The 27,539-nt window shown below is 59.6% G+C and overlaps 4 protein-coding genes and 1 long non-coding RNA gene across 21 annotated transcripts in view; 3 read left to right on the top strand and 2 right to left on the bottom strand.

Annotated features, from left to right (window-relative positions):
- The window catches only part of TMEM94 (transmembrane protein 94), a 50,423-nt gene extending 30,069 nt beyond the window's left edge, over positions 1-20,354 (top strand). For 7 of the 8 annotated variants that reach the window (XM_037065671.1, XM_037065678.1, XM_037065679.1 and 4 more), the window contains one exon: positions 129-1,176. In XM_037065671.1, coding sequence (XP_036921566.1) covers positions 129-201 — 73 coding nt within the window. In that variant the 3' untranslated portion in view covers positions 202-1,176. Of the gene's footprint in view, positions 1-128; positions 1,177-18,835; positions 18,842-20,343 lie in introns of those variants that run through there. The other variant, XR_005069344.1, reaches the window with a different exon arrangement.
- Positions 988-14,454, bottom strand: CASKIN2 (CASK interacting protein 2). 6 transcript variants are annotated; one of them, XM_037065689.1, is made up of 20 exons: positions 14,336-14,454; positions 12,721-13,258; positions 8,852-8,903; positions 8,244-8,341; positions 7,722-7,867; positions 7,515-7,610; positions 7,296-7,426; positions 6,992-7,100; positions 6,553-6,661; positions 6,237-6,331; positions 5,514-5,775; positions 5,264-5,385; positions 5,114-5,174; positions 4,908-4,999; positions 4,646-4,756; positions 4,467-4,568; positions 4,232-4,370; positions 2,605-4,080; positions 2,291-2,513; positions 988-1,899 (listed from the first exon to the last, which is right to left on the bottom strand). In XM_037065689.1, exons 2-20 carry the CDS (start codon positions 12,812-12,814, stop codon positions 1,809-1,811), a joined length of 3,609 nt encoding a protein of 1,202 aa, XP_036921584.1. In that variant the 5' UTR covers positions 12,815-13,258; positions 14,336-14,454; the 3' UTR covers positions 988-1,808. The 6 variants fall into 6 exon arrangements, with proteins under 6 accessions (XP_036921584.1, XP_036921581.1, XP_036921588.1 ...); XM_037065686.1 differs by having other exon boundaries at positions 12,721-13,219; XM_037065693.1 differs by having other exon boundaries at positions 5,264-5,382; positions 12,721-13,219.
- TSEN54 (tRNA splicing endonuclease subunit 54) lies at positions 15,567-23,608 on the top strand. Of its 2 annotated transcripts, XM_037065794.1 has the most exons (11): positions 15,567-15,653; positions 15,784-15,948; positions 16,055-16,118; positions 16,202-16,285; positions 16,597-16,695; positions 17,700-17,752; positions 20,257-20,358; positions 20,577-21,220; positions 22,101-22,161; positions 22,512-22,628; positions 23,106-23,608. In XM_037065794.1, exons 1-11 carry the CDS (start codon positions 15,598-15,600, stop codon positions 23,254-23,256), a joined length of 1,596 nt encoding a protein of 531 aa, XP_036921689.1. In that variant the 5' UTR covers positions 15,567-15,597; the 3' UTR covers positions 23,257-23,608. The 2 variants fall into 2 exon arrangements, with proteins under 2 accessions (XP_036921689.1, XP_036921682.1); XM_037065787.1 differs by lacking the exon at positions 16,202-16,285 and having other exon boundaries at positions 15,592-15,653.
- On the bottom strand, positions 21,019-24,465 carry LOC119000832 (uncharacterized). The gene is made up of 3 exons (XR_005069417.1): positions 23,798-24,465; positions 22,379-22,435; positions 21,019-21,098 (listed from the first exon to the last, which is right to left on the bottom strand). It is a non-coding gene; the product is annotated as an uncharacterized LOC119000832 (long non-coding RNA).
- A 233-nt stretch (positions 24,466-24,698) lies between these two features.
- Positions 24,699-27,539, top strand: part of LLGL2 (LLGL scribble cell polarity complex component 2) — a 29,634-nt gene continuing 26,793 nt past the window's right edge. For 2 of the 4 annotated variants that reach the window (XM_037065505.1, XM_037065515.1), the window contains exon 1: positions 24,699-24,854. The gene's annotated coding sequence lies outside the window, so the exon portion shown is untranslated. Of the gene's footprint in view, positions 24,855-25,404; positions 25,649-27,539 lie in introns of those variants that run through there. The other 2 variants (XM_037065547.1, XM_037065533.1) reach the window with 2 other exon arrangements.

The following is a 27,539-nucleotide window of genomic DNA, read 5'->3' as shown; positions in this document are numbered from 1 at the left end:
CTCAGGTGCCACTGCCTGGACACCATTCCCTTGCCTTCCCAAGCCCCTTCTCTGCCGCCCCATGTCCTGTCCTGACCCCTGACAAGGGCATCTGTGCTGATCTGGACTTCTATCTCCTGCCCCACCAGGGTCCGGGTCCGCTACCAGAAGCGACAGAAGCTGCAGTTTGAAACCAAGCTGGGCATGAACTCTCCCTTCTGAGCTACTGACCATGGTGGCCACAGTGGCCCCAGTCCTTGGGGCTAATGCCAGCTCATTTGAGTCTGGGGAGTTGGTATCATGAATGTTTCAGGGTTTGCTCTTGTGCCCTGTGGCACTGGAGGCCCAGCTGTCGCCCTGCCCCCCAGGGTCACTGAGGAGCGAGTGTGGCCTTGTCACCAGTCCTGGCTCTTCCCTGGGCCTCCCAGGGCACCTTGAATGTATGGCCTCCTGTGCTTAGCAGTGGGCTCTCGGCCCCTCTGCCTGCAGGCTGCCCTCTTCCGGGCCACCTGACCCAGTGACCCCTGCTCTGGGGCCTCTGGACAAGGCTGTGAGCCATGGGGCCAGGGCCTCAACATCACCGCCGGGGTGATGCTGCATCCTCTGTGCCCCTGAACCTGTCTTCCTGGGGCCTGGAAGTGGCCAAGGACCTCCCCTCCCTCCCTCTGTGGGGGAGCCTTGCCTGAAACCCCTTCCTTGCCTGCCTTTGAGCTGGCCACGAGAGTCTGTCTTGGGGATCCGGCCCAGGGCTCCTTTCAGCTGCCCCCCAAATTCTCCTGTGAGGATGTTTTTACTGGTGTATATTTTTTACTGGAAATGAGCCTTTTAGGAGTGAATGTAGTCTGGTTTGTATTAAAACTTATAAATTGCTTAACAAAAACCTGTGGCTGGTCCATGAGGCAGCCACTAAAGGGAGGAGAGAGGGCCCGAGCCTTCCTCCTCCCACCTCGACGGGAGCCCAAGGGTCCGGCTCAGGGTCCGAGGCGCACATCCAAACACACAGGCAGGTCACGTGGAATGACACTTCATTGGTGTTAGTTGGGGCAAGAGGTTAATGGTTACAGAACCCAGGCCTGGCCAACCAAGCCAGGCCTCCGGCCCTGAGGTGGGCAGTGGGCACTCTTCCTGTGGTCCGAAGCCCCTCGCCCGCTGCATCTTCTCAGGCAGTTATAGATAGAATAAATTCCATTTAAAATATACGCATTTCTCTCTGCTTAAAAAATATTTACAGTTGAAAAAGTTTGGACTTTTGGGGTCTGTTAATCCCACTGCCTCCACCCCCACCAGCCCTGCCTCACTGAGGGCAGGCGGGGGAGGGACCAGCGTCTGGCCAGGGCACTGCCACCCCCGCCGGGCAGGCCTCAGTGGCTTATTTACATGTCCTATGTGCACCTGTGGGGACCCTGCCAGACACATGGCCACTTCCAGCCTCAGCCCCAAAACAGGACAGCAGGTGGTGAGGGGACCTTGGCACAGGAACGTGAGACACTTCGGGGAGGCAGAGATGGCACCCTAGAAGCTTGGCACTGCCTGTCTCTCCCTGGGGAGGGAGCTCTTACCGGGGCCCCTGTCCCAGGGGTAGGGCTCCCTGCTCAGGCTACACACTGGGGGGGTTTTCGCTGAGATGTCAGGTTCTGATGAGTCCCCTTGAACCCGCTGCAGGAGTGGGCAATCTCCACGGCCTCCCTGGAACCGCAGTGCTGACAGCCACTGGCTTAGAGCAGCAGGAGGGGCCCTGCAGGGTGGCAGGACCTCCTTTCGCACTGGGGCAAAGGCAGTGGATGCTGGAGGACCCAGTGGGCACCGCCGAAGGCTGTGGATGGTCCGGCTCAGTCCAGCATGGCATCTAGCTGGTCCGCCAGGGCATCAAACATGGTGCTGATGTCGTCCAGAATGTGCTTGGTGGAGGTGCTGGGGGGGCTGCAGGGGGAGGACAGGGTCAGATCGCCCGGCTGGCCCGGAGCAAGGGTGCTGCCACTGCGCACCTGGTGGGTGCCAAGTGTTTCCCAAGGATCTTAGTTCTCACAGCCTCCAGCTGCCTCACACGTGTGCACTGGGGCTCTGCAGGGGAAGTGACTCATCCAAACCAGTGCCTCTAAGTGGCAGCCACCGGACTCCTGGCAGGTCAGATCTCGGTGACTGTAAAACCTAGGTTCCTCCTGTTCCAACAGGGGACCCCAAGCCTGAGGATCTACCTGTGACTTGTCTGCTTCCCCAACAATCCCAGGACCCCCAAAAAGAGAACGCAGGAGGGGCTGTTCCTATGCTACCACCTTCTTCCCCTCCCTGTCCAGCACCCAGCAACCCTCACCCCTCTCGCTCCTCAGCGCCAATGCTCCTCTCCGCCGCCCGCAGCGCAGCTGCCAGGGATGAGCTGGTCTGCTCCAGTCTCTGCTGGGCCCGGCCGGAGCCCGCAGGCCCTGTGCTCTCCGGCCTTGGAGGCGGTACAGGGCGGGGGCCTAGTCGGGGAGCCAGCTTAGGGCCAGAAAATGCCAGCTGGGTGCAGGCCACAGACACAGGCTTGGGAGCTATTCCTGCAGAGACAAAAAGGTTGGCTTGTGACTCGACTGGGTAGGACACAAGTCCTGCAAACAGTGCCTGGTCCCCGAAGGCCCTGCCTCGTACCTGCTCCAGGCATCTTGATGAGGGCAGCAGGGGGAGCTGGGGGCTCTGGCTCCCCGTGCGGCCGATTGACTGCCAAGTTTTCCAGAGCTGGCCCAGGGCAGGGGGGCATGGGAGGTTGGGTTGGGGGGCTGGTAAAAAGAGGGGCTGGAGCTCCTTGCGTTGAAATGCTGTTAGGGTCAGACTGAGGAGGGCTGGGAGAAGCCACGGGAGACTCACTGGGGGTCTGGGAGGGCACGGGGACAGAAGGGCTGGGCATGGAATTGGCCACTCCGAAGGCCACAAGTGCCGTCTGCAGCGGCTCTCTCTCGCGGCATCTGGGCCTCCGCTTTACAGTGTCTGACTCAGTGAGGTTGAACTCGAGGCCGGCGGGCACGGGCGTCTCCCGGGGTGCAGGGCCAGCGGGCTTTGGCCGCTGTTTGATAGTCAGGTTGCCCTCCTCCGCAAATGGGAGCCCTTCCCCTGAGCTTCCCCGAGACGGGGGCGTCCCCTCAGGTCCTGGGTCCTCCTCTTCCTCTGTGTCTGATGCGGGGCCAGCTGGGGCAGGTGGGCCAGGGGGCTCCGACGGCCCAGCTGGTTCGCTCAGTGTTCGCCTTCGGGGCCCTGTGGCCGCCTCTTTGGGCCCCGGGCCTCCATCCAGTGGAGGTGGGTCCGGGGTGGGGCCAGAGACGGAGCTGAGGCGCTTTGGGGGGGGTGGTGGGGGGCCTTTGCGTCTGGCCCGAAGGGCAAAGGACTGGCTGCGGGGAGCCCCTCGAGCTGGGGTCTGGCTAGGGCTGGCCCGGGCTAGGGCACTGCGTCCTGGTCGCCGAGTGAGGGTGGCATAACTGCCCAAGGCACTGCCCACTGGCCCTTCGGCCTCACTCTCTATTTCCCCCTCAGTTGGGCCAGGGCGGCTCAGGCTGTGGGACCGGCGCTTGGGCCGAGGTGGGTCCGAAAGAGCGGCAGGCGGGCCAGCCAAATATGAGAAGGCCCGGGGTGCACCTGGGGGTGGTCCTGGGGCTGAGCTGGAGGGTGAGCCCTGGGGGTACATAAAAACATAGGGGGGAGGGCCTTGGCCAGGAAGTGGGGAACAAAGCTTAGGAGGCCGCTCTGTGCCTTCTGGAAGGTTCCTTTCCTGTGGGGTGCTGGCATCTCCACCACTGGGCTGGGGGGTAGGCTGTTCCTGTGAGTGACCAGACCCTCGTGAGCGTGCCCCAATGCTCTCCTGGCTGGGGGAACGGGCAGGGGGCAAGGGGAGCGGCTCAGGGCCACCCCCTGCCATGGCTGCCTGGAGCTCTGGGCTTAGCTCGCTGCCCTGAAAGGTGAGGAGGCGTGGGCCAGCCACAGCAGGTCCGTCCCCATTCTCCAGCCCTTCGATGGCCATCAGCTCCGGGCCCCTGGCCAGTCGGCAGTTGCCCTCGCCCGGGGCCTCCCCCTGTAGCAGGCCCCGCCGGAGTTCGGCAAGACGCTTCACACCCAGCATGAGCTTCTTCTGATGTCCTGAGGAGTAGATACAAGGGCAGGGTTAGTTGGTCACCCTAGTCTCTCTCAAACCCCACCCTCTGTTCTGGGCCTGGATGCTGAACATGTTTTGGAGACCCCTGGGGGCGCACGGCACCCAGCTGGAGGCCCCAGTGCACTCGGCGCTCACCAAGCTTATTGACGCCGATCTCCTGCAACTCCTCCCAGGTGAGGTCGGCCACCAGCCCCATGGAGTCATAGCTGCTGCTCACCAGCTGCTTGTGGTACTGCGGCAGCCCCAGCGCGCACAGCCACTCCAGCAGGTCTGCCTGGAAGAGCACCGCTGCCGGTCAGAGCTGGCTCCCAGGCCGAGAAGGCACCAAAAAGCCCCGCAAGGCGGGAACCAGAGCCAGCCACCCACTCACCGGGATGTAGCTGGGCAGCCACTCTGCGATGCTGAGCTGGGCGATCTCCGAGGCAATCTTCTTCCTGTGCCCGGGCTTGGTCACCCCGATGGCCGTCAAGTCCTGCCACCCAGAACAGTGTTGTCAGCCCCTCCTCTGCCCACGGGACTCCCCACTGCCATCCCCGGGGGGATACCTACCTCGGGTGTCATGCGGCTGATGGTAGGCACGTCGTAGCCGGCTTGCAGAAAGTGGGCAGTGTAGCCCTCCAGCTGGAACTCACTCAGCCAGTTATAGATGGCCTGTGCATCCTGGGGTGGGGTGGGACGGGGCCAAATTATGAGCCCAGTCTGAGGAGGGGCCAAGGCTGGAGCCCAGCATCTGCCCCAGACACCCCTGGGGGCCTGGCCTGAGCAGAGACTTCAGTCCACCCCGCAGCCCACTCCCCAGAGGAGGTTGCACCTTCCCCTCCAGCAGCTGCTCCGGCCTCACGTCCTGGGTGAAGAGCTGCTCCCCAGAGCGACAGTTGGCCAGAGGGTGGTGGCTCAGGTTGTCTTCAAGGAGGGAGAGGAATGGAATCAGAGGTGGCAGGACAAAGGGGTGCCAAGCCCTCAGCCTCCCCACCTGCACCTCTGCTAGGCCACCCGCGTCCCAGTTACCCTGCCCACCTGCCAGGGACGGGGGGTGCAGTCCTGGTAGCACCTGGTCCTCTCCGGCAGACATCAGCGGCTGGAGACAGGAAAGGAGCCGACTCAGTGTTCGAAGAGGGATCAGCAGGTGGGCAGGCCTCCCCTGTGTCAACACCCCCTCCCTCCTACCTGGGCGTTCTCAATAAGGAGTCCAGTACTATGGCCGTTGGTGCCCTCAGAACTCTGCCCGCTGCCAGCACTGCGGATGCTGCCCACACTGCCCTCACTGCCCACGCTATTCCTGTCACCTGCTGCAGCGGGCAGAAGCAAAGGGGTCAGAATCCCAGTTGGCCTTGCCAACAGCTGAGAGGCAGGCAGCCCGCCCGCCAAAGCCAGATGTCCACCCCGGCGCCCAGGGCTGCTCTCCAGGAGGACGTACCTGGGCTGTCTGGGCTCAGGCCCACCCGTGGGAGCTGGCCATAGGTGAGGGGATGCAGGGGGTCGTCACCAGGGGGTTGCGGAGTCCGGGAGAAGTTTGGACGCAGCGGGGTGGGCACAGAGGGGAGGCGGGATGTAAGGGTCCCCACTCGCTTGCTGACCACTTCGACAATGCCAGGAGGAAAGTAGCCCACACGGTCTGTGCCCCTCTGGCTCTCGTGGATGTGCCCCTTCCAGCGGCCATCAGGATGCTGCTCAAGCACCTGTGGCAGATGGGGGAAGGGGAGGTGATGGTTACTTCCTGTACCAAGCAAGGGCAGGCGGCCAGCCTTGCAGCTGGGGTCCAGCTCTTCGCCTGCCCCTGAGAAGCTGGTCTCTGATGCCCAGGTCACCCACAGTTCTGCCCCTGCTGTCAGCATCCAGCCCAGTCCTCTGCGTGCCTCCAGAACATACACACAGCAGTCCTGGAGTTGGCCCAGGTCCAGATCCCAGCTCCGCTGCGTGCTGGCTCTGTGGCCTTGGGAAGTCACATCAATTTTAAGCCTCAACTCTGTCACCTCTAAAAAGGGAAAGGTGACTGCCCCCTTACCTGGAGCGGGCGGGAGGGAATCAAGGACATGGTGCATCTAGAGGTCTCAGCACAAAGTCTCACCCACAGTAGGTACCTAAATAAGTGACGGTGATCGCTTGGGTTCGCAAAGGAACACCTGCCCCGGGTCCTCACCGTAATGACGTCCCCTGCCCGGACATTGAGGGCAGTGGGATCGTGAAGGTTCCAGAAATCCTTGAGCGCGCGAACCTTCAGGATGCCCGAGGCCTCTAAGAGAAGGTGGAAGACAGGTGTCATCTGAGGGTCCTTAGGATGTCTTCCTACCCTTTATGTCCCCTCCATGACCCTCCCCTAGGTTCCTGCCTCCTTATCCCCAAGCACTCGCCCTGGGCCCGGGACACCCTGCTCCTGTGACGTCCACTCCTGACCCACTTCCAGGTGCCCCCGGAGTGGGGGACCTCTGGGTGGGTCTTCTCCCCCACACACTCACCCCGCAGCAGCTGCTTGATTTCCCGGCTGGCCTGGGAGGTGGTGAACTGATTCACAATGTCCAGTGCAGTCTGGTTGTACGTGTTCCGAATGTTCACATCCACCCCGCCCTGGGGACATAGTACAGAGGGAGCATATACTAAGCACTTTGCTTGTCATTTCCCTCAATCCTCATGACTATCCAGGAGACAGGTACCATTTTCAAATTTTACAGATAAGAAAACAGAAGCTCAGAGATAGGGTCAAGGACTAGCTCAAGGTCCCTCAGCTAGTAAGAGGCAGAACTGGGGCTTGAACCAGGTCCACCTGCTCTCCAGCCACTTGGCTACTGCAATGCAAAACACCACGTGGGTAGGGGAGAGCCCTCCGCAGTGGGTCTCGGGCCCAGCCCCAGTGGGGTCTGTGTGCACCCTTGGGGGTGACCAGGTGCCCACACCCACCTCCAGGAGCAGCCGCACCACCTCAGTCTTGCCGTACAGCGCAGCCTCGTGCAGCGCCGTGCCCGTCTTGGTCTGGCGGTTGATCTCAATTCCAGCTCTCAGGAGCTGCCTGTGGAGAGGAGGGGAGTCCCAAGGGTGTGTGGGGGGAGAGGGGGCAGGAGAGGAAGAGCCAATTGCTGTGGGCAAGGGAGAGTGACCCAGAGTAAGGGTGAGGAGGGCGGCAGGGCAGGGCACAGAGGGGACACTACTGCCTGTCCCACAGGAAGGGGATGAGGAAATGAAGGTGGGGGCAATGGTTGGGTACCTGATGACCTCTCTGTGGCCATTCTTGGCAGCCAAGTGCAAGGGCGTGGTGTAGTTCGGGTCACACGGGTCCTTGGCCTCACCCTCCAGCAGGGCCACACATAAGTGGCTGTTCAGCAGTAGCTGGGCCACCTGCAGCAACCAGCACCAGGGTGAAGCCTTCTCTTGAGACCCCACAGATGCCCAGAATCCAGCCCCCATGAGGGGATGCAGGCCTCACCTTGAGCCGCCCAAACTCACAAGCCAGGTCCAGGGGTGTCTTTTTGGCTTTGTTGACCAGGCAGGGATTGGACTGATGCTGGAGGAGCATTTCTGACTGGGGGTGAGCAGGGAGGCGAGTGAGGCGTCTGGCCTGGCCAGCCCCTCCGTGCCAGCCTGGGCCCCTGCCCCGACCCCCACGCCTCTGAGGGCAGGCGGGCTCACGTACCACTTCGTAGTGGCCATACTGGGCAGCCAGGTGCAGTGGGATCTGCCCGTCCAGAGAGGCGACGTTGACGGCCGCAGAGGCCCGCAGCAGCAGCCTCACAGGCTCCAACCGACCCTGCCAGGCTGCGTAGTGCAGTGGGCGCATGCCTGCAGAAGGGGAGGGGGTTCTGAGGGAGGTCCTGGGGCAGGGTAGGGTCTAGGGAGGGCACTGAGCAGGATCGGGAACCACCCCAGCTGGAAGGGAGACAGACCCAATGGAAGCGAGGCTGGCTTCACGTGGGTTGGCTCAGGGAGAGGTCCAGCTACACGAGGCTGAAGCCAGAATCCCACCTTGCCCACCGTGGATGATCTGGTGACCTCACGACAACAATGTAACCTCGACCTCTGACCTCAGTTCCATCCACTACCCCAGAGGCTATGAGGGTTAAAGAGGTGAAGCACTTGCAAGCCCAGAGAAGCTGTGCTAACATCTACCCGCCCCGCCAACCGCAGGGTCTGAGTAGGGGGCGCACTGGCGTCTCACCATTGCTGTCCTTGATGTCCACCGTGGCCTGGGCCTCCAGCAGCAAGGCTATGAGCTCCAGGCTGCCCCCCAAGGCGGCATGGTGAAGAGCAGAGAATCTGGTGTGGAGAGGATACAGGTGGGGGCGTCGTGTGCAGCTCCCTACCCCCCAAATCCTTGTCTTCCACACCAGACCCATCCCCGGGGCTGGCAGGGCTGGGTTACTTGTCCACTGTGCCCCCCCAACCCCGCCGGCCGCCAGCCCTGCCGTGGGAGCGCAGAGCAGCCGGGCTCCAGCATGAAAGGGCTCAGTGTCTGGGCTGAGAGGCCTGTTTGTCTGGCCTCCCCCCGCAGCCAGCCCAGGGGAGGGGGCCGTGGGAGCAGGAGCCTGAGGGCTCCTATCCTCTAGGGAGAAAAGGGGGCCCAGCAGGAATCTGACCCAAAGAGGCCCCTCAGAGAGGCAACAGGGCCCCTCCCCTCCCTCAGGGGCAGGACCCCTCCCTCCTGTCCTCTACAGACAAGGCCCAGAGCTCTCAGCAGACTCAGTCCAAGGGCCGAGTCTGAGAGGGGAAGGGGCTCTAGGCCTCCCCAGCCGCACAACTCTCAGGAGGGACGGGGCTCACACTCACCCGTCGGCATCCTGGTAGTTGACGTTGAGCCTCTTCGTGGAGCCCAGGAGCTCTGGGGGTCAGAGCAGCAGGCATCAGCACACCCTAGCATGATCCACCCTTGGCAGCCCCCTGACCCCATGCTCCTGCCCCACCCACCTCCCAAATCCCACTGACCTCCTGGTGTGCAGGAAAGCACCTGCCCCATGGCCCTATATCATTCCGTCCTGACAGCTCCCCACCCTGGCCCATCAGCTTGAGGGCGCCGAGTGCAGGGCGCTGCTGCAGCAGTGGCCTAGCTTCCCTGGGCCCCTGGCCCAGCACGTTTATAGAGCCAAGGGGGTGGGGAGGGGGGACCGGCATGCCATGCCCTCAATAGGCCCACGAACGCATGGTTAGCATTCCTGCCTGAACGGGCCAAGGAATGAGTCCCATTGTCCTGCTGAGCCGAGGGGGCTGGGAGAGACAGGAGAGGGAAATGCCAGGGCTGGCCTCGAGGGTCACGGCGCCCAGCCCTATAGCATCCCAGCCCTACGGGATGGAGCACGGTAGAGAAGGTGGAGTCAGACAGGCCCACATTACACCCCAGCTCTGCCACGTACTAGCTGTGCAATCTTGGACAAGTCACTTCATTGCTCAGGCTCAGTATCTTCATCTATACAATGGGATGGCCAGAACCTGCTCACAAGGCCCAAGTACCTTTGCCAGCATGCAAAAGGTGGAAGCTGTCACCACTTAGCGCTCCGTATTGCCAAGATGCTGTCCTCCAGCAAAAGCTGGTACAGTCCCTGCCCCTCCCCCTCTGCTGGCCTCTGGCTCTGCATCCACAGGCCCCAGGCAGGACACTCTCTGCTGGGTCGGGGCAAGAATAGCCAGAGGCTCTCGATACGCCCCCCCTCCCCCACCACCAGGGACCAGATTCACACAGGTGTGTTCCACGTGTGAGCCAGGGCACGGGAAGGGGTGGCCCTCCATAAGCGTTGCGGGGGCGGGGGATACCTGTCACAGGAAGCCCCTGCCTCCTGCTGGAACCCACGCCTGCAGGGGAGGAGGAGGCCTGGCTCAACCCAGGCAGGCGGGGTGCCAAGCATGCTGGTTCAGGCCTGCCCCCAGGCTCTGGTGGGCCCCTGAATACCCCAGCAAGACAGGGCCTCGTTCCAACAGGGAGGGACCAACCCCGAAATGATGAGCGTGGGATGGGGAGGGTGGGGACAGCTACTTTTAGGGCTGAGCTGAATTATGCCACTGCTGAAAATGTAAACATAGAACCAAGGAGTGACTAAGAGGTGAAGAGATTGGGGGGCACTGGGGGGAAACACAGGCCTCCCGTCTTCCTCTAACCCCCTTGAAAAGTCCTTGTCACACAGTAGCGTTCAGGGCAGTGGAAAGAACAAGGGAGTCTGGAAGCAGGAAGTGCCTAGTTCAAGTTCTTACTGGCCATGGTCCCTGTCTGAGCCTCAGTGAAGATGACAAGGTCAGCAGGGAAGAGACGCAGAAAGTCTCTCCACCTGCTGCCAGCCTGGACAGCCTGGGACGGGGCAGCAGCGTGGCAGTGAGGTGCAGCCTCTCGGGGAGTGGCAAGACAATGTGACAGGAGACAGGAACATGGGCCAGGCCAGGCTGGGTGGCTCTGTTCTTCCCAGAACAATGGCCGGAAAGGCGGTGGGGGAGAGGCTCGGTGACTGGACTGGGACCTTGGTGGGAGGGTGGAGGGTCCTGGCCCTGCCTGGCCTGGCTCCAGGCACTGCCCCTGCAGCACAACCTCCTTTCCCGGCCTGGCCCTGGGGGTGGAAGGGTCCTGCCTGATTTAGGCTCAGGATGTGAGCTCAGTGGGCCACCCCCAGCCCACTCCCATTTCCTTTGGCCAGAGAAGGAGACAGCTCAGAAAAGGGAGTGGGGAAAGGAAGGAGCAGGGCCAGGGGCAAGACTAGGGCTGCACCCCTCTCCTCCCAGCCACCTGGCCTCTGAAGAGGACCTGGGTGGGCAGGGAGCACCAGACCCCAGAGGTTAAATGGGGGAACTGAAGGAGTACCTCTCTTTGGCCCGCTAGAAAGCAGCCCCCAGAAAAAAAGGGGAGGGGGCCCTGACTCCTCCCTTCTAGAAGTTTCCTTGGCCTCTCTATGGCATGGAACAGGAGTTCCCAGTCTGCCTTTTGAGAACTGCTTTCGAAACCCCTGGAGAACGATCTAACCTGTGGAGTCCCAGGCTCTCTGTGCTGATTTTAATTCTGGGAGGAGAAGCCCAGGGAGCCTGCCCTTTCCGAACAATCCTAGGGAATTCCCATGAGCAGCCAAGTGTGGGAGCGCAGGCAGGAGGGCATGGGCTCGCCTCGGAGCTGCCACACAATGGCTGTGTGACCTTGGGGTCTCTGTCAGCTTCCTTCTCTGCAAAGTGGATGTAGCGATAGGAAATTAAGGGGGTCACAGTGGTTCATCAGCCATAGGGTCTGCAAATGTCACCTTGTGATGTCCTTTTTGTTACTGGCCTGCCCAGCTTCTCAGACGACTGGGAAAGAAGGCACAGTGCCAGGGCCTCATGAGGGGTCCCAGGACCCAGTCACTCTGTGCAAGGCTCTTTGGGGGCTTGGGGAAGGGACTGCTTCGCCTGCAGACATTTCCCTGTGAGCACAGGGGACCCTCCTGGAGCCTGGGAGCCCGGTTGTGAGGTCCCACCACCGGCCGCCAGACCCCGCCCGATGGTGCTCACTCTGGGCCCCCGGCGATGAGGCCGACAGCAGCTCAACCGAAGCCCCACTGGGCAGGCCTCCAAGAACAACACAGGGGGGAGGGCCCCCCCCCGGGCCTCCAGGGGCACCTCCCCCCCATGCTCCCCTGAATCCACTTCCCCAGGGCACAGACACACCCCCACAGCTCCATCTCCCTGTACCCGGGGCTTCCTGCCCTGGTGAGCAAGTGGGACCCTCTGGTTCCTGAGGCCCCTAAAACCCTTCCTTCTGGCACCCACACTAGCAGGTGTGGGTGGGGACAATTAGATGTTTTCAAGTAGCTCCGGTGTGTCTTGGGGCTAGACCCCAGCACCCTTGCCCCCCCAGGCCCAGCATGGTGAGGACAGCCACCTCCCGCCCCTGCTGCTCCAGGGACTCAAGGGGATGAGTCCGTGTCCTCGTGGGATGGCCTGGAGAGCTCACCCTGCAGCCCAGAGGTCTTCTGTCTTGGGGGTCTCCCAGAAGAGGTTCCCAGGAGACAGGGCTCAGGGGTGGCTACCCATGCACAGAGCCCCAATAACCCTGTCAACACTAGAGACCCCAGAAAATTAGCTTTGGCTCCACCCCGCCAAGGTACACAGGGAGATAAGTCAGGGGGAAGGGGCTTTAGCAAGTGATCAGATAGTGTTGGACTTTGTCTTAGGCAGCAGAACTCTCTTTTTAAAGCTATCTTACAGACAAGACGTAAATGCAGAGATGATCTGGTTGAAGAGGTGGAGGTGGGGGGTGGAGCTGTCCGTTTGGTCTTTCCCAGCCCATTGTCAGAAACCCCATGGCCCTGGAGAACAATCTGAAAACCACCTGCTAGAGGAAAACCCCATGAGGGCAGGAATTCCGGTTTGCTTCATTCACTGCCGAGACCCAGTGCTTTAGAACACAGCCTGGCTGACACATAACAGGCGCTCAAAAAATCTGAATGAACGCACTTCAACCCTTTTACTCTCCTGGCGAGGAAACCGAGCCCCAGACAGCTGAAGTGATTCGCACAAGACACACAGCAAGGTGGACCTGACTTCCTCTCTGGCCCTCCCACACAGAGGCACTCCTTGTACAGAACAAGACAGTTCTCCCACCCCAGGTCCCCTGATCACAGCAACCCCAGTCTTCTGTCTGAGACCCAAGACCTCAGGGGTCTCAGTCGACAGTCGCCCCATCAAGTACTCACTTGTCTTTGCAGCCTTGACTTTAGCCACCAGTTTCTGCACACCAGTCACATCTCCATTTTTGACAGCAAGAATCAGGTCCTGTTCACGACCCATCCTGGTCCCTGGGCTGGGCTCTGGACTCAGAAGTCCAGGACAGAGGCTCAAAAACTGCTCTAAGCAAAGGCGTTAAGGGTCCATGCCTTGGCCCTTGGGAGGGCCAGGTGCCCTGGGGGAACTTGTCTGGTGTCTCAGGCAGTAGGTTTTTCGTTATACGCTGACAGGTATTCCAACAAGGTGCTTCGTGAGCTGCCGCCACACGCAGGAAAGCAGATCTCTGAGGGGGTGGAGGTTGCTTGGAAATCTGGACAGATATCAGCTTGCAGCTTCTGACAGCCCTGGGCTGGGCTGGGGCTGGGCGCGCCAATCTTCCGGGCTGGCTCCGGAGCACCAGTGCCCACCCAGAGAGCAGCCAGCATTCCCTTGGGCCTCGTGCAGCAGCGGTGGGCAGGTCTTTGGGGTCTGGAAAAGGGCAGTGCCTCTGCTGAGCTACGCCAGAACCTGCATGGGTCCCAGAAGTACAGCAGGACAGAGCCTCCAGGACAGAAGCCCCCAAACCACCCTGGCTGGGCTTCTGAGTCAAGGAAGGAGCAGAGCCACTCAGAGTGGGAAGGGATCCACCAAGCATGAGAGGAATATTTGGAGGGGGGAGGGGTGGCATTCTGGGAGGGGAGGCTGAGTCACCGAGGCCCCAGGGCACCTGGCAGCACCGCCACCTGGGGCAGGCTGGGCAGCAGCCTGTTCTCCACAGCCCAAGGGGCTGACACCCACGGACAACTGGCGGGCCAGGAGGCGGGGCCTGGGAGGTTTAGGCACAGCCAGACAGGAGCGGTCGGTCACTCCCTGTTGAAGGTCGCTGCCCCCCGACTCCGCGGGGCTCTTTATGAACTTAGAGAGTGGAGTGAGGAGTTTATGGCCCCTCATTTCTGGCAGAGGTCTGCCTGCTGGACATGGAGGCTTTACAGCACCTGTTGCTGACCTGTCCTCACCCCTCCCGTGCAGGATGCACAAGCAGCTGGGCAGAGAACAGAGACAAGAGCTGGGGCACCGCTGGCAAAGAGGGCTGCTTGGCCCCTCAAGCTCGAAGCTGAGGCCCAGAGTCCCAACATCAATGCTGAAAAGCCTACCTCAGTTCCTCAGTGATCACGAATTTATTGCCCGAATCCTGTGGCATGAGACCCGGGCAGGCCTGGGGCTCTGGCTGGGGACCCCTCACTCCCAAAACGTCCCAAGCCCAGTCCAGATGGCACTCCCTCTCATGGCCTGCGGCCGACATTGGGGGAGGGCGCCCCTGGCAGTGCCTGGGGTCGGGCTGGCTCCCCCGCCCCCCGGAATGCCCGCCCAGGGCCGCGCAAACCCCCAACCCCAACCCAGCCCGGGCCGACTAGGGGAACAAAGCGGCGGGAGGAACCAATTGGGCCAAGAGCCGGAGGGACTGATGCGGGAGCTCGGAATAAGGGGGAGCGAAAGAGGACGGAAGGAGTAAAGAGACGGAGGCGCCCGCGGTTCCCGCAGGAAAAGTTAGTTTGTGCCCGCCCTCAAGGGCGCTGACCCCCAGCTCAGGCCCCGCAGTCTCACCTTTCCCAGCCGCCCCGCCAGAGGTCCGGTTGGCCCTGCGCGGTCCCTGGCACTGTGGACCGTGGCTCCCACTGCCCCCCTTACCTCCTTTCTCCTCCTCCTTTTCCAAGGCCGGCTCGGAGCCTCCCGCAGGAAATCCCGCCCCTCCCCCCTCCCTCCCGCCTGATCGGGAGCGGAGCAACCGTCCGGGCCGCGCAGTCGGACTGTCAGTCAGCGTCCGCGGCCCCGCCCCCATCCGCGCCAGGCCCCACCCCCATCTCTCCCGGCGGACTGGAGATGCTGGCCGGTATGCGCATGCGCGCAGGTGAAGTGCTGGGTGCTAAGGGGCCAGAACTCGTCCCCCACCGCGTTCCACTTGCGGAGCCGGGAGTACTTAGGTCTGTAGAGTTTAGGCCGAAGCATTTGTGAGTGAGTGGGAGAGAAGACTTAGTGCGAAGGAGTCTGGAAACTGACACCGGGGTACCCCATTTGGGAAGCACCCCCTTTTTAACTCTTCGCCCCTCTTAGGACTCTGGCAGCGACCTCCGACCGCGTCCAGAGCTCCGAAACACCGACTGATCGGGGCAATGGTGCCACCTAGCGGACGGTATCGGAGCAACCCACGGTGGCGGCGGCGTGGACCCCAGCCTCGAGGAGGTGCTAATGACGGGCCGGGATTGGCGCTTCAGCACCACCGTGTATCGGACAGCGCCTCCTGCCCCCCCGCCGCCCCCGCCCCCCGCCCCGAGTCCTTGAAACCTGGCTTCCATATCCCTCGGAAGGGACCTAAAGGAAGACCCTGAAAGAAACTTGAACCTCCCCAGACTGAGCCCGACATATCCCGGTGGCCTTCAGTTTGCGAAGCTGGAATTCGGGAACCCACCGCTCTCCTTTAAACCCCCTCTTCTTGCGTCCTTGTCCAGCCAGATGGCGGAGACTAAAGCAGCCCAGGACTGTGGAGAGGAGGCACAGGCATTTGACTATTCATACTGCACTTTCAGAAGCCAGGTTCCTCAAGTTTTACTAGAGAGGAACCCAGAAGAGGGTTAGGGACAGTAGAGGGAAACTCCTACGAATCCGGAAACCTGCAAACTTTCTGCCCCTGGAATTGAGGCACAAGTCTAAGCTAGGAACCAGGACAGCTAGGAAGGCGGAGAGCTAGCCCGCGGGTTGACCTGGAGACCAGAGGAACGGAGGTTGGATCCTCCGGCTTTAGGGCCGCGCGGAATTCCGGTGGTAGGCGGGTCAAGGGCGGTACGCGCGCAGGCGCAGGCGGTGGCCCGATGGAGTCCGGAGCAGACCTCGCAACCGTGGAGGTTCCCCCCGGGCGCGTGCTCAGGTGCGGCGCGGCCAGGCCTGGGGGAGTCACGGGGACCGTGAAGTCGCCTCGGGGAATAGGACAGGGGTCCAGGAATGGGCCAGGCGGCCCCAACTTCGTGTCTTTGACCCTGTGTCTAACCCTTCTTCAGTGCCCGGGAACTCCTCGCCGCCCGCTCGCGGTCTCAGAAGCTGCCCCAGCGCTCGCAAGGGCCCAAGGATTTCCTCCCCGATGGCTCAGCGGCCCAGGCCGAGCGGCTGCGCCTGTGCCGAGTGGAACTCTGGCAGCTGCTGGCGGAGGAGCGCGTAGAGCGCTTGTAAGGGGGGCGGGCCGGACCGGGGGCGGGGTCCGGCCAGGCGTGGCCGACTGACCCTTTAGACTTCCCGGTCGATTGAGACGGACCCCAACCCACTCTTCAACAGGGGCAGTTTGGTGGCTGCCGAGTGGAGACCAGAAGAGGGGTTCGTGGAGTTGAAGTCTCCTGCGGTGAGCGGCGGGGTCCCTGGGGCAGGGGAACCGTCTTCTCTCCTTCCTGGCTCCTTTGTGACTTTGCTGTGGATCCCACACAGGGTAAATTCTGGCAGACCATGGGCTTCTCAGAGCAGGGCCGGCAGCGGCTGCACCCCGAAGAGGCCTTGTATTTGCTAGAGTGTGTGAGTGGGACCTCGGGAGGGTGGGGAACGGGTTGGGACCAAGGAACCGGTAGGGGGGGGTGTGGGTAGAAAAAGTATATGCAACTGAACCTAAGCTTCTAGAGCAAAAGGCGAGAATGCGGGGCAGGAAGCAGTGATTCCAGCCTACATTCGTGTTGGTGCTGCCCCCGCTTCCTGGTGGACAGTATTCTTGCCGTGATGCTCTCGGGGCGGGACAGGGAGGGCACAGATCTTAAGAGACAGGGAGTTACCCCATTGGCAGTGCCACCGCAGGGAAGACTTCCACGTGTAACTGTTGGCCCCACTTCCAGGGCTCCATACAGCTCTTCTACCAAGACCTGCCTTTGTCTGTCCAGGAGGCCTACCAGCTGCTGCTGAGTGAGGACACTGTGACTTTCCTGCAGTACCAGGTATCTGTCTCCCTTTCTCAGGAGAGGAGCCACACATCCGCTGAGTCAGTTAGTATTCACAAGTACCTATGGGTGCCAGGCACAGAGCCGCGTGCTGGGGCTACATGATAGGCAAGGGCCTAGCTCTCATGAAACTTACATCCTAATGGTGGCAATGGATAATGATAAATCAGCAAGCAAAAGAAGGGCTGACTTCGCAGAACTGAGGGCCAGGAAGAAGACAAAGCAGGGAGAGGCACAAGGCTGGAGACATCAGTATGGACATCACAAGCCCGTGGGTGGTATTCAAAACTGAGGGCTGTGTGGGTATGTGGCTGGAGTGGAGGGCTGCATCTGAGACCCAGCGTACTCCAGCAAGAGGAGGTCAGGGGCAGAAGAGAGACCGGAAACAGAGACCGAGAGTGTCTAGCAACACAGGAGGAAAACCAAGAGAGGTGGCATCATAGAAACTGACAGAAGGTCTTGCCGGGAGGAAGTGGCCAGCTCTGTTGAAGGCTGCTGAGGGATCGAGCAAGGTGGGGGATACTCCTGCGTACATCTCTCTGATCTGGATGTGGGGACAGGAGGGTGAACATGTGGCTCTTTACCAGACCGATCCCACCCCACCCCTATCAGCGGAGGTCGTGGTGAGGTGCCCACCACCTTTTGCCACCCTCTTGTCCCCTTTGTGGTCAGGAGCTTCCTTTTTACAGCTTTAATATCAAAATATTTTAAGGTGCAGTTTTTGGCTTGGCCCATTGGCTATAATTTTGGGGGGATTTGCATTTAAATCAAGAAGTTGCTATATGTTATTTGTGCCAAGTAAGGTAAGCAAGAGACAGGAATTCATACTGAGACCTTAGTTTGGGGAAAGTACTTATAAAGGAGTGTGGTCCAACCAGTCCTAGGATTTGGAATCTGGGGATGCCTGGCGGAGGGGGGATGGAGAATGGCTTCTGTCTAGAGAAGCTTTGGTATTTTCATAAGTGGATGTATAACCTTTAGTGTTTTTGTTTTCTTTTGAGGTCTTCAGCCACCTGAAGAGATTGGGCTATGTGGTTCGACGATTCCAACCAAGGTAAATCCCTGTCCTGTTGCCCTCCTGTCTGTTCCAGCCCGGGTACCTGGGAGACTAGCCCCAAAGCAGAAAGTGGCCACTGCTTACCTAGAGTCCTTGGTTGGAGCTGCAGCTCCGTGGACATGGGCTGGGGGCCTCTGCTGGAAATGTTCTTTGGGGAGGCACGTTGGGACAATCTGGGTCATTTCAGCTCACCCTGGTTATCAAGTTGTACCCCACCTTCAGCCTGTGCAACCCCACAGATAATGACTGAGCGCCTGCAGCTCACTGTGAGCATGGAAATGTAGTGCCAGGACAGGGCCTGGCACTTAGTAGGTGTGCAAGCAGATTTGTCAAGTGCAGGCATGAAGGGCCAAGTGAGGAATTAGCAGTTGAGTAGAGTTAAGGTTTCCTTTGCTAGGTTAGAGGTTCTTTCCTCTGGGGCCGCTGAAGGTTGTCACTGTAGTAATCCAGCATTGCTGAGAGCCACAGAGACCCCCACACTTCGAGTGGAAACCGGTACAGCCTCTGTAGGTTCCGGTGTGGGGAACAAAGGCTCTGCAGCAGAGCTCTGGCTTCTGGAATTGGAATACATCGGAAGGGAGTGGTCACAGATGCGTATGTAAGCTCACCCACTCGTCCAGCAACATTAGCTGACTCCTTACCGGGTGCAGGCCCTGTGCTCACTGAAGAGGAATAGCAGGGGGCAAAACCACTGCCCCAGACAATTTGCATCTAGTGGGGATCCTACACGCATCACCTTGCAAAATCAGCGAACTCGGAAACGTCGTAGGAGTCCAACACAGAGGGCACAGGCATGCAAATCAGTTTACCCCCCAGAACAGCACTGCCCAGTAGAACTTTCTGTGGTGATGAAAACGTTCTGTGTCTATACTGTCCAATGTATGTGGCTTGTACAACTGAATTTTCAACTTAATTTAGTTTTAACGGATTTAAATTTAACTTAAATAGTTCACATCTAGTGGTTGCCATATTGGACAGTGCAGCCTTACAGCCATAAAAAACAACTCGTGGCAGGGAAGAAGGCTATAGGGCTAAGGACCCACGTCCATAATCCACTGTTGACAGCAGAAGACTACGAAGCAGTGTGTCACTTTGGTTGGAAAAACGAGCATGGAGACAGACCGCCAATACAATGTTTTTAGGAAACAAAAAATGGATACAGGGGTGTAGCTGCCTTGGCAGGTTGGTGTAGGTATGGTGACAGCCCCCAAAACAGTCCCTCTGTCCCACAGCTCACCCAGGTGGCCCCTTTCCTCCGTCCTCCCACTTAACTTTTAGTGGGGACTAGAAGATGACACCTGGGGATCCGTAGCTGGCACTCAGAATGGTCAGATGGAAACCGCAACAGGAAAGCCCACCCCAATGGGGGTGGGAGGTACCACAGTGGGCGCAGACACAGGGTTTAGCTCTGTGGCACCAGCTGGCGCAGGCTGTGTGGGCAGACAGGGTTCCTCCTCAGAAGAGTCACCAGGTGAGGACATGCCAGGTTCCTGGCCGAGAGCTGCAGAGGAACGTACTGGCAGCAGCCAGCTGCAGAGGCCTGTTCTGACTCTGAGAACAGGGAGACACACAAGGCTGTGCTTCTGAGGAGAGATGTTCCACCCAGGTCCGTGGTGGCATTTTGGAAAACTGGCCTGTGGTGACTAAGATGACTTAGATTCCCGCACCCTAGCAGAGTTTCGTTTCGCCAGCTTAGGAGGAACAATGGTCTCTTGCTTACCTAGAAGTGACCGAAGCCAAGGGGCTTACTGGGTCCTTCTCCCCACCCACCGCTGAGTGTAGGGGGCTCACCCCTCAGCGGAGGGCACGCCCAATCACAGCTGTCAGACTTGACAGCTGGAAGGGATCTCAGAGGCCTTGGAGTCGTCCAGCTCTGCAGTTCTGCCAAGAGAAACTGACATTCCGAGGGGTTGAGACCTGCCCAGGATGACATGGCTGGGTGCCCAGTATCTGGAATAATGCCTAGCACAGTGCGAGATCCCTCTTTAAAAATAAAAAAAAGCCACTAGGGTCGCTGGTTCGATTCCCAGTCAGGACACATGCCTGAGTTACAGGCCAAGTCCCCAGTAGGGGGCGTGCAATAGGCAACAATACATTGATGTTTCCCTCCCGTCCCCCCCTCTAAAAAAAAAAAGCAAGTGAATTTAAAATCTAAGAAAAAAGAAAAGAAACAAAATGTTATAGTGGTATCCGTGGGTTTTATTTTTATTTTCTGTATTTCCCAAGTTTTCTAGTCAGTAATTAATCACTCATCGTTGGCTCTGCAGGAGCCCTGGTTCCACAGAGACTGTTCAAAGGTGCCATTGGTGAGACCCAGAGGCCTGGGCAGGCCCGGTGGCCACCCCTGTGTACCCTGAGGGCAGGTCTGCCCTGGGCCTTGGCCCCTGAGTGTGGCTCTGACCCTGGCCAACTGCCTCTGCTGGGCCAGTCCCTCACACACTCCACCCGGAGCACCAGGCTGAGAAGGTGGGTCTGTTGCTTGCCTAATTCCCATCCCACAGTGCCATCCTGTCCCCTTACGAGAGGCAGCTGAACTTGGACGGCAGTGCCCAGAGCTTGGAGGATCGGAGTGGCAAGAGGAAGAGGAGGAGCTCCAGCTCTGGGTAAGGCTCCCCACAGGGCCACCACCCAGGGAGTTCCAGGGGACAGAGCGGTTGAGAGAGTGCTGGCGTTTGGGAACTTGGAGAATGCATGGAGGTGTCGAAGAGCTGGGCCTGGGGGGCTGCCATATAGGCTCAGGGAGGCAGTAGGACACGCGTGGGATGTGTGTACCTCGGTAATCAGGAGCAGATGTGCTGCGTTCCCTCCCTATACTCCTCAGGTCCATTAATAAGAAGCCCAAGGCCCTGGAGAACCCCCTGCAGGGGGTGGATGGGACACCTGAGAGCCTGGCAACCTCCATCCCTTCTCCCAGCAACCAGAACAGCCGACGCCCAGCGGAGAAACCCCAAGAGTCAAGCCCTGTAAAGGGCCCAGCAGGCCCCTTTCAGCTTCTGGGGTCCCTGGAGCCCTACCCCGGCCTGGCCAAGGAGGTGGTGGGGTGCAGCCAGGAAAGTGGCAAAGTGGAGAATGGGCTCAAGGAGGCTCCTAAGCCACGCTGGAACTTTGAGCAGATCTCCTTCCCCAACATGGCTTCAGATAGCCGCCACACCCTCCTGCTCGCCCCAGCCCCAGAGCTGCTCCCAGCCAACGTCGTGGGGCGGGAGACAGATGCTGAGTCCTGGTGCCAGAAGCTGAACCAGCGAAAGGAGAAGCTCTCCAGACGGGAACGGGAGCAACAGGCAGAGGCCCAGCACTTCCAGGAGGATGTAAACGCAGACCCCGAGGTGCAGCGCTGCTCCAGCTGGCAGGAGTACAAGCAGCTGCTGCACAGACGGCACCTGCAGCAGACCCAGAGCCGCCCACCACACCTGTGGGACCAGCCTGTCACCCCCCTGCTGAGTCCTGGCCAGGCAGACTCGCCAGGTACCCTGCCTTAGCCCCACAGGCCACTGGCAGCTAAGAAATCACAAGACTTTGAATGGGGGGCATGGATTGACCATGTCTGATGGAGGCTTAAGAAAGAGGAGGGAAGAGAGAGCAGTCCTGAGGAGTAAGACCCTTAAAGACAGTCTGTTCTCCTGGGAAGCAGCAAAAGAGCCATGGGGGAAGGTTGGGGGATGGCAAGTCAATGCCAGAGAAATGAAAACTGAGACCACGTCCTTAACGTCACACGCAGATGTGTGTGGACAGCTCAGCCCCCAACTCTGCTAGAGGGGACAAGGTGGCATGGTGGCCAAATAAGAGGAAGGTATACGGTGTGCCCTGAAGTGTTAAGAACAGGGAACCGACAGAGCAGTGATTTTTCAACTGATGTGTTGCAAGAATGTTTAAAATGTGCAACCCCTGACTTTAGTCAGGGGCACTGACCTCTTTTCCCGCAGGCTGTCAAATTAAAAAATGACAACAGCCAACACAACAATAGCTGTCCTGTGTGAGTGAATCAAGATTGTACTTATTTTTTGTCAAATCAGCAAAACATACAGATTTTGTGGTGTGCCACAGAACTTTAATAATTAGCATATGTGCCATGAGATGAAAGAGTTTGAAAATCACTGTAATGGAACAAGAATAGTATCAATGGAGTCAGAGCTACTTACAACCCTTAAAGGAACATGGTAGATTCTAAGTAACTAGACCATGTGGCCCGGTCGGTTACATTTCAGAGAAACGACACGGGGGATACCTGCACTTTTGAAAATCTGCTGAGTCTGGGCAGCCTACACTAGAAGGCAGGTGAGAGATGTTAGGGGTCCGGAGGTGACTGATTCCCCTCCCCCATGTCTTACTTTTACCGTCCTCACAGCCAAGGTCCTTCAGCGGATCTCTGTGCTGCAGACGACACACCTGGCTGACGAAGCTGCCGGGTGAGTTTCCAGGCAGTGCCCGTCCCCACAGTACTTGGAGGCCAGCAGGAGCTGGCAGCTGGGATTTAACTCCTCAAGTTGGGTATGAGCTCAGGGATCATTTCAGGGACGCCCACCCTGGCTAATACTCCTGTATGTCTAGGGGAGAGGGAGGAGTGAGAGACAAAAGGTGGCTTTATCCCCGGGGTTTGGACATGGCATCGGAGCCTCCCCTTACCCTCAAGGGCACCTCACAGCAGGAGCTCAGTTCCCCTGCAGAGGGTCCTTCCTGGAACTGGGGGAGGGAGAGGGTGGTGTGGAAAGACAGGGTGGAGCCGGAGAGTCCCTAAAGTTTCTCACTTGTTTCTCAGGCTGCCGGAGATGTCGGGGGGCGTGGAAATCAGCTTTGATGTTTACCAGGCCGACGCTGTGGCCTTGTTCCGAAAGAATAACCCTGGCAAGCCCTATGCCCGGATGTGCATCAGTGGGTAGGAGACCAGCGAGCACTGCCCCCAGGCTGCTTCTGATTCTCTTGTAAACCAAGTGGACCTCTTTCCTGGACCTCTTTCCTGCACCCCTGACCAGTCTGCCAGTCCCTGATGGCTCCAGAGAAATTACGGGACAGAAGCGAGGCTACACACAGCCCGTTGGGGCTATGGGAAGCCAAGCTTACCAGTCCTCAGCCCTGAGTCCTGGCATTTTGGGGTAGTCCTTCCTGTGCCACTTACTCCTGAGCTCAGTGAGAACCTCACTCTCCCGAGCCCCCTTACCCAACCAGGACCCTGGGTCTCTTGAACTGACCTGAGTTCTTACCATGCAGTCTGCAGACAGAAGAGCCCAGGGGCTACACTTCTGTACCCCCAACTCCTGTCTTAGTCTCCCTTCCCTGGGAGCCATAGAGGGCTGGGGTCCAGAGCCTGCAGGTAAGCTACAGCCAGGTCTCAGTTGAACCTTTATCCCTGCAGATTTGATGAGCCAGTTCCAGACCTCTGCACCCTCAAGCGGTTGTCCTACCAGAGCGGGGATGTTCCTCTGATCTTTGCCCTGGTGGATCATGGAGACATCTCCTTCTACAGCTTCAGGGACTTCACACTTCCCAGGGATCTAGGACACTGACCAGTTCTGGCAGGGCCTGGGGCCTGCCTGGGGGGACTTTGACTGTCTGCTCTCAGGGACAATCTCGGTTGCCTCCTACACCCAGTAGCTGCAGGGGCTGGCCTGGGCCTTGGCCCTGGGTGTCTGATACTTGCAGAAGAGCCAAGCCCAGCCTCCCCTACCTGGCCGCTGCAGCACTTCCAAGCCCCAGGACTGAGACTGCTGCCTTGCAGTGACCCCCTTGGAACTCAGCACTGCATTCTAGAGACCCAGCGAGGTGGGGCAGAAGAGGACTCCGTGCCTTTAAACGTGAGGGTGCCTGCCCATGTGATAAAGCCAAAGCCATAGCTATTAAAAAATAGATTGCTTTTTCTTCTGTGGCTGAATATACTGGACAAGTCCCCAGCCCCGGTGTCGGGGCACAGACCTCAACCCCCTCCCACTGTCTGTGGAACTGGCCCCCAGACTCTCACCTCTACTTTGCCCACCCACAGAGACCCCTGCTTTCTCTAGTATGGAAGTTAAGAGAAGCCCTTGGGAGGGCGGGAACGCAGCCCCCCACCTTTCTCAGGAGATGCGCCGGAGGGCTTGAGAAGTCACAGACCTCTAGTCAGCTTGGCTTCATGAAGGGTAGTTCAGGGAGGGAGCCTGGCGCTCCATCGGCCCTTCCCTGAACGCAGCCGAGTTCGGGGAGAAGGCCGGCCGAGAGGCGCCATGTCGGAGTGGTTTGACCCTGCTCCCGCCGAGCTCTGCGATGGTGCGCGCCGTACACGTCCCGGGACTCGGGCCTGGTCTCTGCGCCCCTTCCGTTACCGCTGCTCGTCGCTCCAACCCTCTCCTTCATTGCTGAAAACTTGGGTGCTGTTTTGGTTATCTCGGGCGCCTGCCAGACAAAGCAGGGGCTCGGAGGCGGGGGTCCAGGCTTGGAGCCTACCCCGAGGGGAGGCGCCTCGCGGCGACGCCCCTGTCCTCACGCCATCTCGCTCCGGGATCCAGAAACGTGGCCCTGTGTCTGCCGGCCACCCTCTCTGATTGGGCCGGACGCTCTCAGGAAGAGCCGCCCGGCTATGCCCCTCCCTTGGGGCTCCGGGCCGGGTTACGGGAGGCACGGCTCCTCTCGGAAGTCGGGCCTGGGAGGTGGCCCTGGGCGGTCCCGCGTTTCGGGAACTATTTCTTCCTCAGGGAGGCGGCGGGACACTGGGCGCAGCCTACAGTTCTGCGACCAGGTGCCAGCAGGTGAGACCAGGGGCGGGGCGGCAGCGCCTCGTGCATATTCACACAGGCTGAGGTCCCGCCCCCGTCCTGCCCGGGGCCACGGATTGGCCCGAGCGCGGTCCCCGCCCCCAGAGGGCGCCCTCGGCCCGCCCCCACCCCGCCGGCGCAGGTCTCCGGGGGGCGGGGGCAAGGCGGGGCGGAGCCCGGCGCTCTGGGTTCCGCTGGCCCCGGCGGCTCGCCCTTTATGTAAATAGAGGCAGCTCCGCCCCTCGCTCGCCGCGCCGGAGGTGAGCAGGAAGGAGGCTGCAGCCCAGAAACCTGTGGGCCAGCGGCGGAGTGAGCCAGCCGGCTGCGGGCACGGAGAGTCGCCGAGGCCTCGGGCGGGGGCCGGCCTGGGGTTCCAGGTGAGGCGCGGGCCGGGGCCCACCTAGCCGGGCCCGCCCCCACGGGGGACCCGCCACTTCGGACGGAGAGGCTGGGGAGGGCTGGGACCCAGGGCTTTTCGGGTGGGGTGGGGAGGGCTGAGCCCAGGTCCACCCGCCTCGCCCAGGATCCCGTCGCTCAGCTGGTCTGGGGGAAAGACACCTGTAGATAGTGCCACTGGAAACTTTTCTCCGCTTGAGCCGCCCGTGATTACAGAATTTGGGTTTTGGGTGTGCACAATAGTGTTGTCTTTCGAGAGCTGGGAAACAGGTGCCCCAACTGGCCGAGTGCGAGGGTTTCTGCGCGCGGAGACTTAGTCCCCGGGTCTCGGTCCCCATGTGCAAGGCGCCAGGCCCCGGAGGCCGGCGACCTGAGTCTCTGATGACCCTCTCTCCGCAAGCGACGTCGGCGGCTTAGCCCCCCTGTCCCTGCCATACGGATTCTCTCCCTACCAGCCCTTTGTGCCTCCTAATCCTCGGATGCAGGAAACCCGCGGGAGGGACTTAGGTCTCAGGGCCTTTCTGCGTCTGGTGGCTTTGAGGACACTGTGGAGATCTAGTCTGCTTGCCACCACGATGGGGGTGGGGTTGAGCCGGGGAACGATGGACTTGGGGAGGAGAGAAAAATTCTGCCTTGCCAAAGGAAGTGTGCAGAGTTTGGTCTTGGTTTGCTTCGGCTGGACGGTTGGTAGATACACGGAGCTCAGCCTGTGGGGAGAACTGACTGTAACCGGGAGAGGCGTGGTGTGGCCTACTGTGGCTTTCACCTGACTCAGGTGAGCTTTGGGTGAGGCGGGCGGGGCTTAGACTCAAGCCCTTTCCCATGGGGATTCCTGTGCCAGATGCAGGGCGTCTTAATCTGGGCTCTAGGGATCCTTTGCAGAGTTTACAACTCCAGGCTGCAGAGGGGATTCTGAGTTGTGGGGAGAGCTGGGAGGGAATGAGTGAGTCGGGGAGACAGGAAACCCCGGTGGGAAGAACAGTGCAGCAGCAGCAGCAGCACTGAGGGCTGTGGCCCAGCTCTGGGGAAGGCAAGGTCAGAAGTGGCTTTTGAGGAAAACAGTCTGGGTCAGAGTGAACTGTGAGGTGCGGTGGGGGTCCTGGGAGATGGCCTTAATTTTATGAACAGGGAATCCTTAAGTGATCTGCCCGCAGTGCTCATTTATGGGGCGCTGACCAGGATGAGGCCCTCTTCCTAGAAGCTGGACCGGGCCAGTCTCTGGAGGCCCCTGGACAGTGCTTCCAGGGCCTGGGGTCATTCTGCACCCCTACCGTACTCCTCAGCGGAAGCGATGGCGTGTCCCCTTTGGTGAGAGAGTAGTACTATTTTAATAACTTAGCAATGTAGTACTTAGTAACTCCCTAATATGTGGCATTAAAGGGGAAAAACCCCATAATTCCAGATGATACATGTTGGTTTAAAAAATAAAAAAGGTAATAGGAGACCATAATGGGAGAGATGAAACGTTTTAGAAAATCCAAGAGGGAAAAACTTACCCCTCTTGCCTCACAGTCCCTCGTCAGAGAGAGTGTTCATTGCGTGTTTTAGTGCCTTTCTAGACTCGGGGGTAATTTTGAATCGCGCCTGGCCAATGTCTTGCTGCGTGACCTTGGCTTGGAAAATTACCTGCCAAAACTCAGCTGAGCCTTATTGTACAGATGTTGATGAAAGGATGAAAAATGCCACAAATTTGGGCAGCCTGGCACCTAGCCAGAGCCGGGTGAGGGTAAGCTTCGCGTCCCCATGAAGCATAAACACCGTGGTCACTCGTGGGCCTTTGGCCAGGTGCCTGGGCTTCTGGGTTTGCCTGGTGGCCTGTGAGGGAATCTGGCTTCTCCATCCACAAACCAGCCAAGGGGGGTCATGATTGTTGAGAGCCTCTGGAGGTCAGAGCTTTTAAAATGAGGATGGGGGGCGGGGCAGATCGGGCTCTCCTAACCTCATCTGATATCCTGGTGGCCCTTGGCAACTCCCCTGCTCTTTGGAGGAGCCAGGAGGGAGGCCCGAGGGCCAGACCCCAGCTAGGGGCCTGTCCTGGAGCGTGTGTTCAGAATTTAATCTGCTTTGCTTTCTGCTCAGGGAAGCGCTTGCCTGTAGGTGTTCTGCTCGCTGTTGGGGGTGGGGGCCACACTCTGTGCTGCTCTGTTGTCATTAAGAAGGTTTTCCGGGAACTCCATAGTGCTTTCTTTCAACCTTATTTAGAGAATGATCTCCTGGCCCCAGGACCCTCTCCCTAGGAGAAAGTGGTACATGGAGCTGGAAAGTTCGGGACCTCTGCTGTCAGTCTGCGACCCCCTGCCTACCCCATTAGAGGCTTTAAGCATCCTGGGCAAGAGTTTCCAGGGGCAATACGGGGTTTTCTGAAGGGTTACTCAGCCTTCCTGGTTCACCCAGGTGTGTTAGAAGCAAATGCCGAGACACCTGAGTTGGGGTGGAGAGGCCAGTAGCCCCCACTCCTGGGTTGGCTTTGCCCAGCTGCTTTTGAGGTGACCTTCCCTCTCTGCCGTAACTCAGAGGGAGCAGGCTCTTTGAAGAGTCACCCCACTCCTTCTTCTTCCCAGGAGCCACAGTGGATTCTTGAGTTAGGAGAGGCTTCTCTGGGCGTGGGGACAGGGAAGCTGCTAGGGACCTGACTCTACCCTTCAGGAATTCAGCAGTGACCGGAG

This window comes from Sturnira hondurensis, unplaced genomic scaffold (genome assembly GCF_014824575.4).
Source record: "Sturnira hondurensis isolate 20B ecotype Veracruz unplaced genomic scaffold, ASM1482457v3 Scaffold0001221, whole genome shotgun sequence".
Taxonomy (NCBI): Eukaryota; Metazoa; Chordata; class Mammalia; order Chiroptera; family Phyllostomidae; genus Sturnira; species Sturnira hondurensis.
This window is presented reverse-complemented; position numbering and strand designations above follow the sequence as displayed.

Excerpts from the sequence above, each read along its gene's own strand:
- CASKIN2 (XM_037065689.1), bottom strand. The coding sequence starts at position 12,814 with ATGGGTCGTGAACAGGACCTGATTCTTGCTGTCAAAAATGGAGATGTG. Across the intron at positions 7,868-8,243 it reads GGACATCAAGGACAGCAATG|GCATGCGCCCACTGCACTAC; the intron begins GTGAGACGCCAG and ends CCCCTTCTGCAG. Across the intron at positions 5,386-5,513 it reads CCTGAGCCCAGACAGCCCAG|CAGGTGACAGGAATAGCGTG; the intron begins GTACGTCCTCCT and ends TGCCCGCTGCAG.
- TSEN54 (XM_037065794.1), top strand. The coding sequence starts at position 15,598 with ATGGAGTCCGGAGCAGACCTCGCAACCGTGGAGGTTCCCCCCGGGCGC. Across the intron at positions 16,119-16,201 it reads TGGAGTTGAAGTCTCCTGCG|GGTAAATTCTGGCAGACCAT; the intron begins GTGAGCGGCGGG and ends GATCCCACACAG. Across the intron at positions 21,221-22,100 it reads TGGCCAGGCAGACTCGCCAG|CCAAGGTCCTTCAGCGGATC; the intron begins GTACCCTGCCTT and ends CCGTCCTCACAG.